Genomic DNA, 15,062 nt, shown 5'->3' with positions numbered 1-15,062 from the left:
GGAGGACACGGGCAGCTTCCCCTGCCGGGGAAACACGATGCCGTGCAAAAAAGCTGTGTCTGCAAAATTAAGACCGTTCTGGTTTAGGAGTTAAAATTAAAACCGTTCTGGTTTAGGAGTTCCCCCGCCCGCCGGTTTTGGGCGAGAGAGGCTCTACGGCAAGTGCTTAAAAACTGCCCGCAGTCACGTTGCAGAAGAAATAAAAATCTCCGGGTAGCAGTGTTAAAGGAAAAAGATTAAAGCTGCTCATCTCGCCTTAGAGCGAGCCAAACCCAGGCTTGTCACCCTGCCTGCCCACCTAAAAGCACATCTGTAGGGCTTCCTGCCCCTAAGAGGTCTTTTGGTTTTCACTTGCAAAGTGCCCATAGCTAAGACGTGCTACACGTTACACCTGATGAGCTTCTCCGTTTTAAGATCTGCGGATCTGGTCCAGCACCCAGTGCTTTGCAAAGAACGGTGTCTGTGTTTCTAAGTGACCCGCCTGGAGTTCAGGGTTACTTAGGATGGTGTTTCCGTGGCTCTGGAAAAACTTCTGAGACACATGAGAAGCATCCAGAGGCCATTTTAAAATGGATCAACACAGCAGGCTTGATACCAAATCTTGCCAAGTGTCACTTGCGGCAGGCAAAGCTGTCTCCCTGGGTGCACAGCTTTTCCCTTGTGCCTGAAACCAGATTCAGACTGGGTCTCTGCAGTTACAGATGTTCTGCCACCAAACAAAAATCCCAAATGCTCTCATCTGTCTCCTAGGGCCATGCTTTGCAGAATTATTCGCTAAATACGTTTTGGGCATGGGCCCATTAAAAAGGTTACTTTGCAGTTTCGTGTTGCCCCTTCTCACACAAGTGTGGCACTTGAAAACTGGAGAGATAGGTGTACTGGAGGAGGAGAGGGGCCCTAGGTAGAACAAGGTGTCCTAAAAGCCCATGAAGTGGTGTGTCACCAGAGCTCTAAGCACATGGGGTGGGGTGGGGGGAACAGGGACACATACTATGTGTTCTAGGGAAACTAAATGTGCCAGCTTGGCCAAGTTCTAGGTCCAGGTTGTGCAAAGATTGGACAAAGCCAGTTTGTTCCCCTTTCTTTCTCATCATTTCCTGCACTGTGTTTACCACTGGCATTACCCAAATAATCCAAAGAGAATGATTTAAGAGTGAGCAATAAGTAGGCAGGTCCTTTTATTTAACTTTTTATTTGCTATGCGCGGATGTTGCAATTTGAAGCGACACCCATCTCAGTTTTGGTTCTTAGTCATGGTGGTTTTCTTCCAAAAATCTTGAAAAGATCCTTTGTTTTTGTGCTGTGGCAGATAGTGAGGGTGATTGCATTGGGAGGCTGTTTGATAAAAGAAAGTGTCTGGATTGTTGGAATTTGGATTATATTGAATGTTCTTTGTTCACAGTCCAGTTTTTGCAGCTTCACTTTTGTTTAACAGGAAAAAAAAAACAACCAAGAAACAAATACACTGGTCAGGTTCAAATGTGGTTGACAATGCACTTGTCTAATTGTCACTTTTTCTTAAATTAAGTTATTCAGACACATTATATTTCCTTTTGTTCTGTGCTGAATACTGTGTGGGAGTGAGGGGTCAGAGATAAAAAGGAAAAGACAAAAGAACTGAGACAGAGACTTGGAATCACATACTCGTTTGAAGAATACAAAGATGTGTGACCAGGATAGCAGTGAATCAGAGGCATAAACTCATTTTTTCTTTGCTTTTGCAGAGGATGAAACACAATGCTTAGAAGTTTAAACCATAATTATGGTAATAGGGGGGGGCTGCTGTGAACTTCTGGGACTTCTTTGCATACAGTGGAGGGAAACTGATTTATTCTAGTGAGGAATTTGGCCTGATGGACCTAAAAAGAACATAATTAACAGATGCTAACAAGCTAATTATATGGCGTGACAAGGACATTTTGACTAGAGCTTCAACTATTCGATGCAGGCTATTTTCCAGCCTTATTTTCTTAAAACCATAAATGTTGAGCGCAGATTTAAGATGTTATTATCCCAAAATGAAAATCAGGTCTTTCGAGAAAACCATCAAAGTCAAGAGAAGACTTTCCGTGGAGCCTGGGGTGCTTTAGATTGGTTCCCAAGGCCTCTCTGATCTCACCTGCCCAGGTGTTGCGGTAGCCTGATCTCCTTTACTTGAGTAGAGCTGCCCTTTCATTTTATGCAGGAAGAAAACACGTGAGAGAAGTCAGGCTGCACAGTCTGAAAAGCACCAGTTAGGGTTGCCAGACAGGGCGCTGTGGTCCCCTGCCAGATCGAAGATCTTGCCAATGACCACAGAACAGCAAAAAGGGCTTTCGATGTCTGCACACCTCTGGAAAAACTAACACAAGCACTTTCAGAGGTTGTACAGATGCAGCAAATAAAATCTGGGGTGTGCATCTGGAGCTTTCCTCAGCCCCAAGAACCTCATTCAACATGTGTATCAAAGGCCTTCAAATTCCAAACTTTGATCCTATTGCGTGTTACAGCCCAGCATCCCCCTGGCTCAACTCAGTCACATCCTGCAGTGGTACTGCACAGCAGCTCTGCCCCTTTGGGAGGTTTAGCTATCATTCAGTGGTTGCCTGCTTTTTTTCTGTTTACCAGGTCACGAAAAACTCGATAAAATCACATTGTTTGGGTGGGGGGGTGGAATGTGGGGAGATTTGTGGCAGAATGGATTGTCCTCTAAAGCTAAGAAGTGCTGGGCTTGATTTTTTTTTTTTTTCTGCTGTATTGGAAAAAAAAATCCTCTTTTTATTGGAGACATTTCCTGCTTGCACAACGTTTCCAGGAAATCCATACAGGCCCATGCCAATGTTTATTATTTGTAGAAGAAAAAGCATAAGCAGATGAAGATTTTAAAAAGGGATGTAAAGCCAAAATCGATGCGAGGAGTTAGGCTATTTAATGATCTCTCCCCACAATGCCTAGAATAGTTTATCAGCTAATCCTCCCTGTTTCCAGTGCATCAGGAGCTGATGCTGTAGAGATGTGTGGGGTTCTCTGTGAGTTTGCCTTGTCCTTGGGAGACTGAAGGAGGGTGAAAGATCCTTATCTCAAAGTGCAGGCTGCTCTCTGTAGATTCTGGACCTCCAGACGTGGGGATTACATGGTGAGGGGGGAGAGGATGGCGGTGTCCCAGGGGGTGGGTGTTTCCGTGGGTGAGTGCCATCTGTGCCTCTGGAGGGGTTGCTGAGAGGAGAGGACAGCTGTGACTGTAGGTGTCTTTATGTGTCTTCAGGTAGACAATGACCGGAGGGATCTGGATATGAACAACAAAGATGTTGATGCTGAGAAGATAACTCGCTTCATTCGGATGAACGAGCTCCGCCTGGTGACGGAGTACAACCCTGTGGTAATTACCAGCTCCCTGCAGCCCTCACCCTAGCACTTGACCCTCATGGGTGTCCTCTAACCCAAGAATTTGCACACTCAGATGTGTGCGAGGGTTGCAGCAATGTTGTGGATGGGGTTGGGAAACTCACTCAGCTCTTTGCTGCTACTCCATACAGGGACTGGAAGCAGACGCTGTGCTGGGGCATGTGGGTGGGGTGGGGAGAGGAAGGGAGGCATGGCGGTTCCTTTAGCTTTCCAGTAAAGTTGGGGTGTTGCTGGGCAGAGAGCTTCTTTTTTACAGCTCCTGCTGGCAGTGCTGCATCCTCCCATGGGCATTTGCCATGTTGTGCCATGCCTGCAGGCCCGGCTCAGCCAGGATCCACTCTCTTCAGCTGAGAAGCCTTGAGAAACATGGAAAATTGAGTGACCTACTCCCAGAAGGCAGGCATTTCTTCATCAGCCAGCACACAGGGCTTGACACAAGCCCGCCTATTTGAAGGCATATTCAAGAGCTGGTTGGAATTTCCCAAGCAAAATTTTTCCTGTCCCCTCCATCCCTTACTTCAGAATTCATCAGTTCAACAACAAAAAAATGAGTCATAGTATGTTTCTAAGTTAGCCATCTCCATTAGATCACCCATCTGACTGGCAGTGGCAGCATCCCAGTGCTCCTCCCCGCTATAGAGGGTGACCAAAAGTTCAGGCTCCTCTGAAATCTCAGCAGTTCACTGGGCTCATTGCTGTGGAGCCAATAGGTCTTAGAAGCCCTGATGGCCGCAAGGCTGAGACTTTATCATTGCTGGTGGGGTCTTTTGCAGACTTCTGGATAGCTACAACAGTGCTGACCAGGCTCAATTTAATCAAAGGAGAATAGCCCAACCTGTTTCAAAGTTACACCTTTTCAAGATGATGCCAGGGATGAGCTAAGAGGGCTGACACATTCCCAGGTGCTGCCCAACAGTAGAAAGAGCATTTTTTTTGGAGATGTGACATTTTGTTTCCAGAATGAAATACTGTAGAAGTTTTGGTTTTTTTTTAAAAAAAAAAAAAAAAAAGAAGTGGATTTGTTTTTTCATCTTGATAAGGGATGTGAAAAATGCATTTCAAAATCACAGGATACTTCTGGGGACAGAAAAGCTATATCCTGCCCCGCTGTCCTCACAGCCCTTTGAGAACACCTTTATAATTGCCCAGGCCTTCTGAACCCTTGGAGACTCCACTGCATCTTTTGGCAATTCATTAGGTCATGGTTCTTTCTTCATGTGTTTCTGCTGAGGCTTTGGGCTCTCACTCCATGGCGTCCTGTTTGGCACCCGGTCTGTCTCCCTGACCAAGAAGTCCTGAGCTGTTCAGCTGGTCCCCTCCACCCTGACTGGCAGTACACGTGTTGTTCCTTTTTTTTTCCCCCAGATGCTCTGGAGTCCTCTCAAGGTGCTGCCATTAACAGTGCCTCCTGCAGTCTCCAGCCCAAAGCCCTCCCAGCTCCACTCATGCAGCTTGGTTTTTCGTAAATATTTATTCCCAGTGCATATGCTGTTTACATCTAAGAATGCTGCTGGTCAGCAGAGGCTGGGGTCACGCGGATCAGACTGAGTGCTGCCAAGAGTTTCTCTCCTCATCTTGGGGCCCTTACTGTTTCTATCACATACTTTAGGCATTTTTAGGCAATGCTTACCCTGTGTGCTTTCCAGGAGGGTCAGATGTGACCTGGCCATGTTGATGAGCTCTGCAAGGTTGTGTGTTGATGAGCTCTCCACATGGTTGCATGGACAGGCACACCTTGATGTGGAGCTGCCAGAGGAACTGTGGCTCTAGCCCTACCCTTTGGTGCTGGTGGGCTTCATCCTTACCTTCAGCCCTGTCTTCTCCCATAAGGTCCTCTAATGCTCTCCAGCTTTGGTCTGCACCCCGCCTACTGTCCCCTGCCCCATCTGCGCCCCACCTAAGAAATGAAAGGACAAAATGCCTGATAAATATTAGGCTAATGGCAGAGCCCTGGCTATCAAAAACTAGATGCTTCACAGTGCACAGCCCTTGCCAGCATGCACTCCCTGACCCCTTCCTTATTACTCCTGGAGCATGTGGAAACTTTCTGCTCCCTCTGGCAGGGAGCTGCCCAGTCTGCGCTTCTGTGGTTTTGGTGGAATGGGGGAAGCAGCAGGTCTGGCCTGGCTGCTGTTTAGTTTGAGGGAGAGGCTGCAGGGCTGCGGGAAGCGGGCAGAAGGAGAAGCAAGATGACAAGTGACTGAGTGCCTGGAGATGGTGCGGAGGCTTCTTGGGCAGTGCCAGCCCCCTGTCCTCACAGAGGGCCAGTGTGTGCTGCCCGCTTGGCCCTTGCCCAGGCGAGGAGGGACAGCTGGCTCCAGGTCTTCTCCCACCGTGGTACTGCAGAGGCAATTTTAACCCTCAGCGCTCTGGAATGCCCAGGCCCTGGGTTTGCCGAAACTCTGGGCTCATCCCCATCCTACATACAGCTTAATGCTAAAGAAAGGAAATAAGGGGAGACACCAACCCTGACACCACAAATCCTTCCCACTTTCTTGCTCCCATGTTGGCTGGGTGCTGGACCTCAGAGATTCAGGGCACCCTTATGTTCAGTGTTTGTTGGCCTTCCATCTCCACTTCCTTGCCCCTCTAGACTTCAGCTTCCTGTATCCTGGCAGTCGTTCTGCCTAGTTACTGACTATCCTGAGGCCAGTGATGAACCCTTGTGGTCTTCAGACTCTTGTCTTGGGAATAAGCCACTCCAGTAGGTTAAGCACTTCCACAAAGAACCCAGATTTGGATCCCTCCTGCTTTAAAGAAAGCTGTCCTGCTTGTGAGGCTGATCTGCAAAGAAATCTCAGCTGAGACATGAGGATTGATGTCCCTCTGGCAGTGCATCCAATGTGGATTGATTGTCCTCAATCTCCTTGTCTGTGTGTGTTTCTCTGTCTGTGGTGGCCGTGTTTTCGGCAGACAGCAATAGGTGTGATGCAGAGTTCACTCCAGCTTCACCTCCTCCTGATCACAGACAAGATGTCCCCAAAGCACCCCGAGCGAATGCGCAGATATCGGGCGGCAGCGGAGCTCTTCAAGGGGAAGGTAAGTCCAAACAGAGAGGAAGGGGAGCCATTAGGGAAAAATTAATGGGGAACAGTAATTTCTTCCGTGGATGGGGAGGGAATAATCTCCTTCTCTGTGCATTAAGGGAGCAAAGGCCAAGTGGCAGGAAAAGAGGATTAGTTGGATAATTAAGTGGAGGTGTTGGATCTGTTCACCTTTTGCCAGTTTGCCTCCTTGTGGGGAAAATATCCTCTGTATCCTGCTCCTCTGCTCCCTCAGTGGGACATTATGTACTTCCTTGCTTCTGGTCCAGTGTTGTTTCCTTGCACTGGGAGATGACAAACAGCTGCTGCACAAACAGCTGGCAATGGTTGCATTCCACTGGTGTGAGAGGTGATTTTGTATATACAGCCTGCAAGATGCCAAGGAGCATTATATAAGTGACCAGACAGCAATTAATGTCGCGGTGGTTCTTAACCCTTAGCCTCCTGGTTGGATCCTGGGGAAATAGCTGTTTTAAAGGAGTTGCAAATGGGTTTGTCAGATTTCCCATACTAAGGTGATGGGATAGATGGGGTCCTTCAGAGAAATTTTGCCTGGTTCCCGTCCCTCTGTGGGCAGAGCTCCCCAGACTGTAAGTCTTCCCATGGCTGATTCTCTGCCAGAAGCTGGATTACAGGGGAATTTGTGTCCAGGGAACAGAGGAAGGAACTGGCAAGCAAAGGAGGATTGGGAGCAACAGGAAGACATTTGGGGCAAGGGAGAACAGCAGATGGGAGGAGGCAGAGGATCACAGCAGCAGAGAAGGCTAATTTGAGAGCCAGTGGAAGAGGTCCTGGGAGAACAGTGGAGCTGGAAAGAGTTGGGGTTTAAGAACAAGGACATCTGCATGCATCTGTTTGTGGTACTGGGCAGTCAGATTAAAATAATCAGGTATATTCTCATCTTCAGATGGAGGGGCCACCTCCAGAACTGTTCACCCTCAAAAGACTTGAGACTTGTTTATGGCAGGACTACTTTAGACCTTGCCATCTGTCCTACCCATTGGCAAGAGACCAGGCAGAAACCAGGCATCAAAGTCAAAAGGTTTCTTCAAAAGTATTTTCCTTTGATGAACACATAGTGCTAAAAGAAAACTCATTTATCTGAAAAACTCCACCATCTCATGTGAGATGTGTGTTATAGTGATACCTTTATCCCCATCCTCCATAAGCAGCAGAGACTGATACAGGTCTCCCCCCAGGCAGAGGGGGACTTCTAACACAGTGCATTGCTATTTAGCATCAATATCCTTTGCTGATATGGCTGCAGCCAGTCTTCTCTTCCTGTGACATGTCCAGATCTGAGCAAATGTGAATAATTTTCCTAGAAATACTTCACAAAACATTGGATAAACTGTGGTACTGATGTCCATGTAATTTATGAATTGCCAGCAAGCCAAATCTAACTTTTTTTAATTCATACAGGCAAGTTTCCCACTGAATCAGTCTAGAAGAATTTTGCCAGAGTAAAATATAGAGATTAAAGATGTGGGGGTTTGACTAATTATTTCCACTTTAATGGAGTGGTACTGCAGGACATGTAGATGAAGAGACTTAGAGTCTAATAAGTTGTTTTTCCCAAAGGAGTGCCACCCTGAGAAGTAAATTGTGATTTGGACTGCCCTCTTACAAAGCAGTAAGAGAGAGGTAGAATCCTGCTGTTTGGGTCTTAGACCTAGATACTAAGGCTTAAGCAGAGCGATATGCCCACTTAGGTTTGTCTCCATTGATCTTTCATGTAGAAAGGCATGAATTAGTTTGAATATCAGAAGCAGCCACTGCACAATACCATGGAAATCTCTGCTGGCTAATTTTCCTAAGTGGAATTATCTGTTGTCAGGACTACCAAGTTAATTCAGATTTGCTCCAAAACAAGTAAAGTATTGAGTAGATTTTGCCTTTTTGTGGCTTGCAAATTGTCTGTGAGTAAGTGCAGGATTCTTGATTTGAATTTTGTTCAGGATTACCAGTGAATAACTCATAGCCTGTGGGCTGGTGGTGAAAGGCTTGTTTGTGCTGCGGGGATAGGGCTGTCAGGGCTTTGAGCAAGGAATCATTGCTGTGCAGTAGAGAGATGTTCCAGCTCCCTGTGAGCGTGCACCACTGCATCTAGCAGTGCTTTACAGTGATTGCAGAGCAGCAGAACAGAGTGGGGAGACTTGGTGTGTGTGGCAACCTCTCTACAAACCAATGGAGAAGACAAACAGAGCCTCGAGGGAGTTCCCAAGCAGGAGAAGGGGTACTGGTCATTTCAAACATCTCTGCTGCACTCTGAGGGAAAAGGAGTCCTCGTCATTGTCATCACCAGCTGGAGGGAGAAGAGAAACTTGTTGCTTGGATTGATAGAGAGATTGAAGAGGAACTGCTGCTGCTGAGATGCTGACCCCAAAGAGTGAAGAAAATCACAGAATCATAGAATATCTGTTTGGAAAAGACCCTTAACATCATCAAGTCCAACCATTAATGGATCATGAGGAAGTTATTTACCTGCCAGTTCCTGGATTATGGTCCCTTCCTCTCTGGTTTGTGATCTTTTGATTTTTGCCTGAGAGGAAGCTGGGGTTTTCAGCTGGAGGATCCATGAGGCTGTATGGTGAGGACTGCTATTTGAAAACAGCCTGAACTGCACCCTCAGCAGCAGTGAGTGTCTGAAGGCTGTCTAGATTCTTCTAGATTTTATCATGGAACCTGGGGGCCATAAAATGCTGGAGAGGAAAGTGCAAATGTTAGATGATGCTGAGCCAGCAAGAGCTGACAAGAATAAGAAGAAATATGGTACTTCTCTAGCAGACTTGAGAAACAGTTGTGGGTGGGTGACAGTGAACAGACAGAGCTCAGAACGCTGCAGCTGCAGGAGTGAATCCACCAGCCTTCTTGGAAGGATCTCACTGTGATCAAATATGTGCTTATTTGAGAAAGTTCTTCCAAGAGTCCAGGCTTTCTACTGGAAAGGAAATGTCAGGGTTTGTGTTCCTGAGCCAAACCAGCATATGCATCTTCAGTTTTCTTTCCACAGTATCAGAGTATAACATGACAATTACAGCTGGTGTACCTCATGGGTGTTTGCAGAAGTTTCCATAAGGTGATGTTGGGAACAACAAAAGCAGCTTTTGCCGCAACTGTTATAACTGGTTTACAATGTCAAAATGCTTCGGGTAGAGATGTTTGCAAAGTCCCTTTTAATTTATATGTGGGCCCATTTACAAATGGGTTCTGAGAAACTCCTGAGAGACCTTCAGGTGTTCTTCAATGGAAATGAAAGGACAGTGCCTTTTCTATTGCAGACAGTCATTCATACACTTTTTATTTTTCTTGCCAGACATTGATGGCTCCAGAACTGAGAGAGAGTATATTTCAAGATGCCTCTTTTAGCCATAAACAGGGGAACCTTTAAATATGGATTGTCTATGTCACTCAATAGACATCTGCAGTAAAGTTGTTTTTATAGCTTGCTTTTTTTAAAAATTCATGACTGATGTTTTCATTTTGCTTTGATGTACTATGTAAGCTATGTAAGAAATTACTCAAACTTCAGAATTTGATCTTTTTGCTTATAGTCTCCTTAAAGAATGAAGGTTGCAGCTCCATGAAGTTCAAAGTCAAGCACTCGATCTGAGGCTAGCTCATCCTTCCTGTTTGTCTTCGTTAGAGGAAAAACTAGGCAACATCACATTGGTTTTTACAGTTGCAGTACTATTTTCAACTAACTTTAATTCCTTAGGCAATAACATCATTCCATATCTTAGTATTTACCAAGAACTCAATGTTCTAAAAGCACTGGGCTAGGAATCAAGTTGTTGAGACACCAAGACAGCACCAGTGTACAAAATTTTCTGAAAGAGCTTATTGCAGGTGGCAGTGCACAGATAATATATGCGAAGGGGAGAATTTGTGTCAGGACTTCCTCATCCATGCAGGAGATCCTTCACTGCCTGTAGCAGCAGACCTCTGAAGACAGGCAAGAAGATTGCTACAAAATGCAACAATTTCACAGAAATAATTTCAGAATGAAAAAAACCCAGCTATTGTACAGGATAGTATAAAATAAAAAAGGAACTCTCTGTTTGGGATGGAACTACCTGGTTTCTAGCAGTGGCGTGAGAGTTGGCATCATGAGTGGGATTTGTTTTGGTGAATTATAGCTTTGATGAATTGTCTGAGCAAAGGCTTTAGGCTCTTTTCTGCACTGGTAGAGAATGACAGGCATGTCCTTCCTTCCCTTCTAAAATAGGTGGAATAAAGTGACTGTCACCTTTTATTGTAGAGGTTACCTAGATGACTGGCCGAGACAAGACTGAGATCTAGATGGCAGAAGTTAGGCAAGGTGAATCTTGTCTCATGGTCAGCATAAGTTTCCGTGGTCACTGCATTCCTTCTTTATGATTAGAGCTGGCTGGGAATCTCTGAACAATATAAATTCCTCATGAGTAAGTGCCAGTTCCACCAGGTGGCATCTATTGTGGAAATGCCCCCATCCAGAAACCAGCTTGGTTTCCAGCTGCTGAGGAGACCGCGTTTCTAGTGCTTGTGGCCTCAGTACCAATGCACCTTACAGAGAGGCTCACAGGTGTGACTCTGAGGCCACACAGGCCTTGGCAAGACCCCTGGGGCACATCCAGCATAGGATGCATGGCCTGTCCTTTTGCTGAAGGAGGATTCATCCCACATCACAGCACCTACTGGTTGTGTCATTCTAAAATGCACATGACAGGCATTAAGGTGTCTTCTTTCCAACGACAGTGGACAAATGCAATTGCTGTCTCTCCTGTATTTTTGGAATATGAGAGGGGAAGGGAGCTTTTGCTGTGCTTTGGCACCCTGTAACTCTGAGAGCCAAATGTGAGTCATTAGAGAGATCCAGGTCAGGAACTGTGAAAGATGATATCTCAGCATTTCTAGCTGAGGGGCCAGTTGTTTGTGCATTTCATTTTCTTCTGTAAGGAAGAAAGTGTTTGGAGTTCTAAACCCCAACCTTTTTATTCTTTCATTCTTACTCTGTTCTTTGTATTCATGGATAAAATAAGTACAGCTTTTTAGTTTGGGGATTTTTAACAAGGGCTGGAAGCTTGATAAGGTGAAGAACATTGACTAACATTTATTTATATTATCATTTTAGAAAGCTGTTCATCTGTTTTAAAGGTAGAGGAGATTTTGTATAGAAAGTGACAACATTTAACAACCTAGGTATTCTAAATGCTTTTTTTTCTTAACTTCTTGTTTAACATTTGGTTAAATGTTGTCTAGTGAATCTTTCATAGAGAAACCCAAAAACTGGTGAATGAACGGGTGAAAATGTGATAGCATTTCCTGTACCAACACTCTGAAAGTGCTTCCCTCCAACACCATCCCAGCTTGCTAGTTGGAAGGAGAGCCCTAAACCATAAGTATTGCTGCTCCAGCTGAAAGCCTCTTAGATCAGGTCCTTAGACCACTGACCCTTAGATTTGTGACCCTTCTCTAGCTTGGTGGTTTATCCCACAAAAGGATGAATTCAGCACTCTGGGAGAAGTTCCCCACAGCCTGTCTGCTCACCAGCTTGTTGCCTTTGGAGCACAATTGACTTTCGGAAGAGAAATTGCTAGTGGTAAATATCAGATATCCAGTAAAAGTGTTGCTCCTGCTTCTGTATCGCAGTGATTAACTGCAGTTAAACTTTACAGTAGCCTGACTATCCCTCCTTCTCATAGGCTGTTGCTTACAAAAGTTTCCAGATGTATTTGTTTTTTTATAGAACATAAATTTAATAAAGTAAAGACTTTGAGATTTACCAAGTTTATTTTTAGAGAAGAAAAAAGTTTTGAACTAACTTGAGTGTTCTTGATCGAAAAGAAAAACATGAGTCACAGCCTAGGAACTGGGCACATCATCTTCACATTGCATTACTTTTCTGGTTTTAAAATTCTTCTTTTTTCTTCTGTAAGTTGAGTCATACCCATGTCCATAGGTACATCAAATATGCTAGGCCCAGTAGTCTGCACAGGATAAAGAGAAGATAAAATGACGCGTGTTAGCTGGATGTTTGTTTCATTGATTTGGATGCCACCTGCCAAGGGATTCTATTTTATCTGGTCACTGATTAAATTGTTCAATTAATGTATTTATTTTCTATTATAAAATTTATACATAATGTTTGTATTTCATATTAACAGATAGTTTAACAAAGATTTGTGAGATAGCTATGTATTTTACTGATAATCTTTCAGATTCTAAAATTTTAAATTTGTACCAATTCATACGGCATCTGTAAGATCTCAGTTGAAACTTACTCTTAAAATAAAATCATGGAGTTGGTCACCACTTCTAATAAATCCATACTATTGAATCATCCCGGCAGAATCCTAATCCTTGGCTTGATGTTGTGCTCCAATGCTATTCAGGAGCCCGGAAAACTGTAGGTCATTCTTATCGTGGCTTATTCATTGGTGAACTTCTGTCCCCAGGTCTGAATAACCCTCTGCTGAGCTGGGCCGTACAGACATTGGTGTCTTGCCAACAACTCCTGTTTCCTAAATGATTGCATCTTCATTTCTACTCCCTGCAGCTCACTTTAATATGTCCTTTGCATTTCGTACTCTCATGTTGTTATCCTTGCAGGCTCCTGCTGCCCTATACTTCACTCCCACATTCTTGCAATTGAGTTTGATTCTCCACACACCGAAACACCTTTTTACTCTGCCACTCTGGGTCTTGCATGGATGTGAGCATCTTATCCAAATAACATGCAAGTAGAGGAGTCAGCTGCTTTTACATGTGCCACTAAGATAAAAGACATCTTGTTTCCTCATCTATTAAGAGAATAGAAGTGGAGGCTGCCTTCCTGCAATACTGTAGATATATTTTTGAAGAAGGTGGAAGAAAATAGTAGTAGTAGTCTAAGTCTGGACTTGGTAAAATACAGAAAAATGCACTGCATGGAGCAGTTAGATAGTGGCAGAGGAAAGTGTTGTCCTAACAGAATATGGTAGGTTTTCTTAACTCTTTATAAAAATATCACTGTTAATCTTCATATGATCACTGTTTGGGGATCTGTTCTCTCTTCTGGTTTCTGTTTTACTCATGTTTCCTCTCCTATTTTCATCACAGATTCTTTTTATCCTGGTAGACAGCAATTTGAACAGCAATGAAAGAATAGTGTCATTCTTCAAACTGAAGAAGTCCCAGCTGCCAGCTCTGGCTATATTCCATGCACCAGATGAGGAGCAGGATGTGTTGACTCTGGATGAAGTCTCTGTTGAGCGTGTACAGGACTTCTGTAATCGTTTCTTACAAAGAATGCAGAAGGTAAAGGGGGATCACTGTAGGGAAGCTGGGATCTTGTAGGATGATGCTGTTTCTCACAATGGTCTTGAAGAAGATGACTTCAGTTCCTTGAACCCCTCCCCACCCCTGACACCTCCTCTTTCTTTTTCATTCCTGAATATCAGAAAAGCATTAGATCTAGAGCAGAGCAGAGATTGAGTCTCTTTCTTCATTGACCTGGGCCTTCTAGTCTACAGCAAGAAGACTTCACTGACCTCTGCAACCGTATGAAGGTCTCAGTGAAGCATCTGTTTTCTGGGAACAGCAGCTGGGGAGACAGAGCGAAGGGTGCTTTTGGACACTGAGAATGGGAGTGGTGGATGGCAGCACATGAGCATCAGAGAGACAGTGGCATGGATAGGAAGGAAATCTATCAAGAAGGCTGCAGAACAGAATATACAGACAAGGGCTCAGGAGTCTACCAGATGTCTCTGCTGGGAGAGGGACAAGTTAATCTCCATGTTTATTCAGTGTTAAGAGTTCTCTTTCTGTCAAAACTCATCTTCTGATAGCACAGAGGCTTTTGTGTCAGGACCCTGGTTGTGCAATTGAAAAGAAATAGGCAGGGCAGTGGCACAGACAGCAGAGGGAGGCATTTAAGTTGGTTTGTTTCCTTTTATCACTATGCTGAGCAACGTCAAAACTGATTTCATGCCTCTAATGTGTTTTAGAAAGAAGACGAACCTGAGGAGAAGGCCCTCAATGAGGAACTTTGATGCTTTCTCAGCCGACAGGATGGCTGTGCCCAAAGTCATCTGTTTCTGGTGTATGAAGAGTTCACTGAGCCCCGCAGCTCAGGAATTCCTAGGATAGTAGGATTATAGGGCGAAGTCAGTCATGGATTCCCATCTCTACGCTATGTACATGTATGCTGTCTGTCCTCTCTAGGAATCTCTTCTTCCTTCTCATTTATTGGCTCCAGTGCTGTTTTCTGAGTACTCCAGGAACTCTGGTATTGCCCCACACTGTGTCCTTCCATGTCACCTCTGTTGGAGCAAAGGGTGATACAGCAAAATGGTGATATCGGCGATAATGCCCGTAGTTCCCAGAGATCTGTTTCTCTCATTCCCTTTGCTTTGGGTGCCGTGCTGGTATCCATTGTGAGCCTCTCCTGACACTAGGAACAGATTGGTTGCTTGGTGTCACATGAATTTTCCATTTATTTTACTAAATAAAGCAGAAAGTGAATAGCCTGAATTTTTATGCTAATATGTGATTTCCTGCTCCCCATGTCTTTCATTAAAGGACAAAGCCTGTGTATTTCTGAATGAGTAAGCTCAAAAATCTCCTTTCTCTGAATTTAACCAGGCTTACAATGCCTAACCAGTCAGACTGGTT

The 15,062-nt window shown here is 44.7% G+C and overlaps 1 protein-coding gene across 1 annotated transcript in view; it reads left to right on the top strand.

The window, feature by feature from the left end:
• ERP27 (endoplasmic reticulum protein 27) overlaps positions 1-14,440 on the top strand; it is a 17,786-nt gene extending 3,346 nt beyond the window's left edge. The window contains exons 4-8 of the mRNA XM_035900989.1: positions 1,664-1,679; positions 3,245-3,358; positions 6,298-6,423; positions 13,509-13,706; positions 14,396-14,440. Coding sequence (XP_035756882.1) covers positions 1,664-1,679; positions 3,245-3,358; positions 6,298-6,423; positions 13,509-13,706; positions 14,396-14,440 — 499 coding nt within the window. The remainder of the gene's footprint in view (positions 1-1,663; positions 1,680-3,244; positions 3,359-6,297; positions 6,424-13,508; positions 13,707-14,395) is intronic.
• Positions 14,441-15,062: the final 622 nt, after the last annotated feature.

The sequence above is a fragment of the Egretta garzetta genome, unplaced genomic scaffold (genome assembly GCF_000687185.1).
Source record: "Egretta garzetta isolate BGI_Z169 unplaced genomic scaffold, ASM68718v1 scaffold38, whole genome shotgun sequence".
Lineage (NCBI taxonomy): Eukaryota > Metazoa > Chordata > Aves > Pelecaniformes > Ardeidae > Egretta > Egretta garzetta.
Note: the sequence above shows the minus strand (reverse complement) of the source record. Positions and strands in the feature narration are given on the sequence as shown.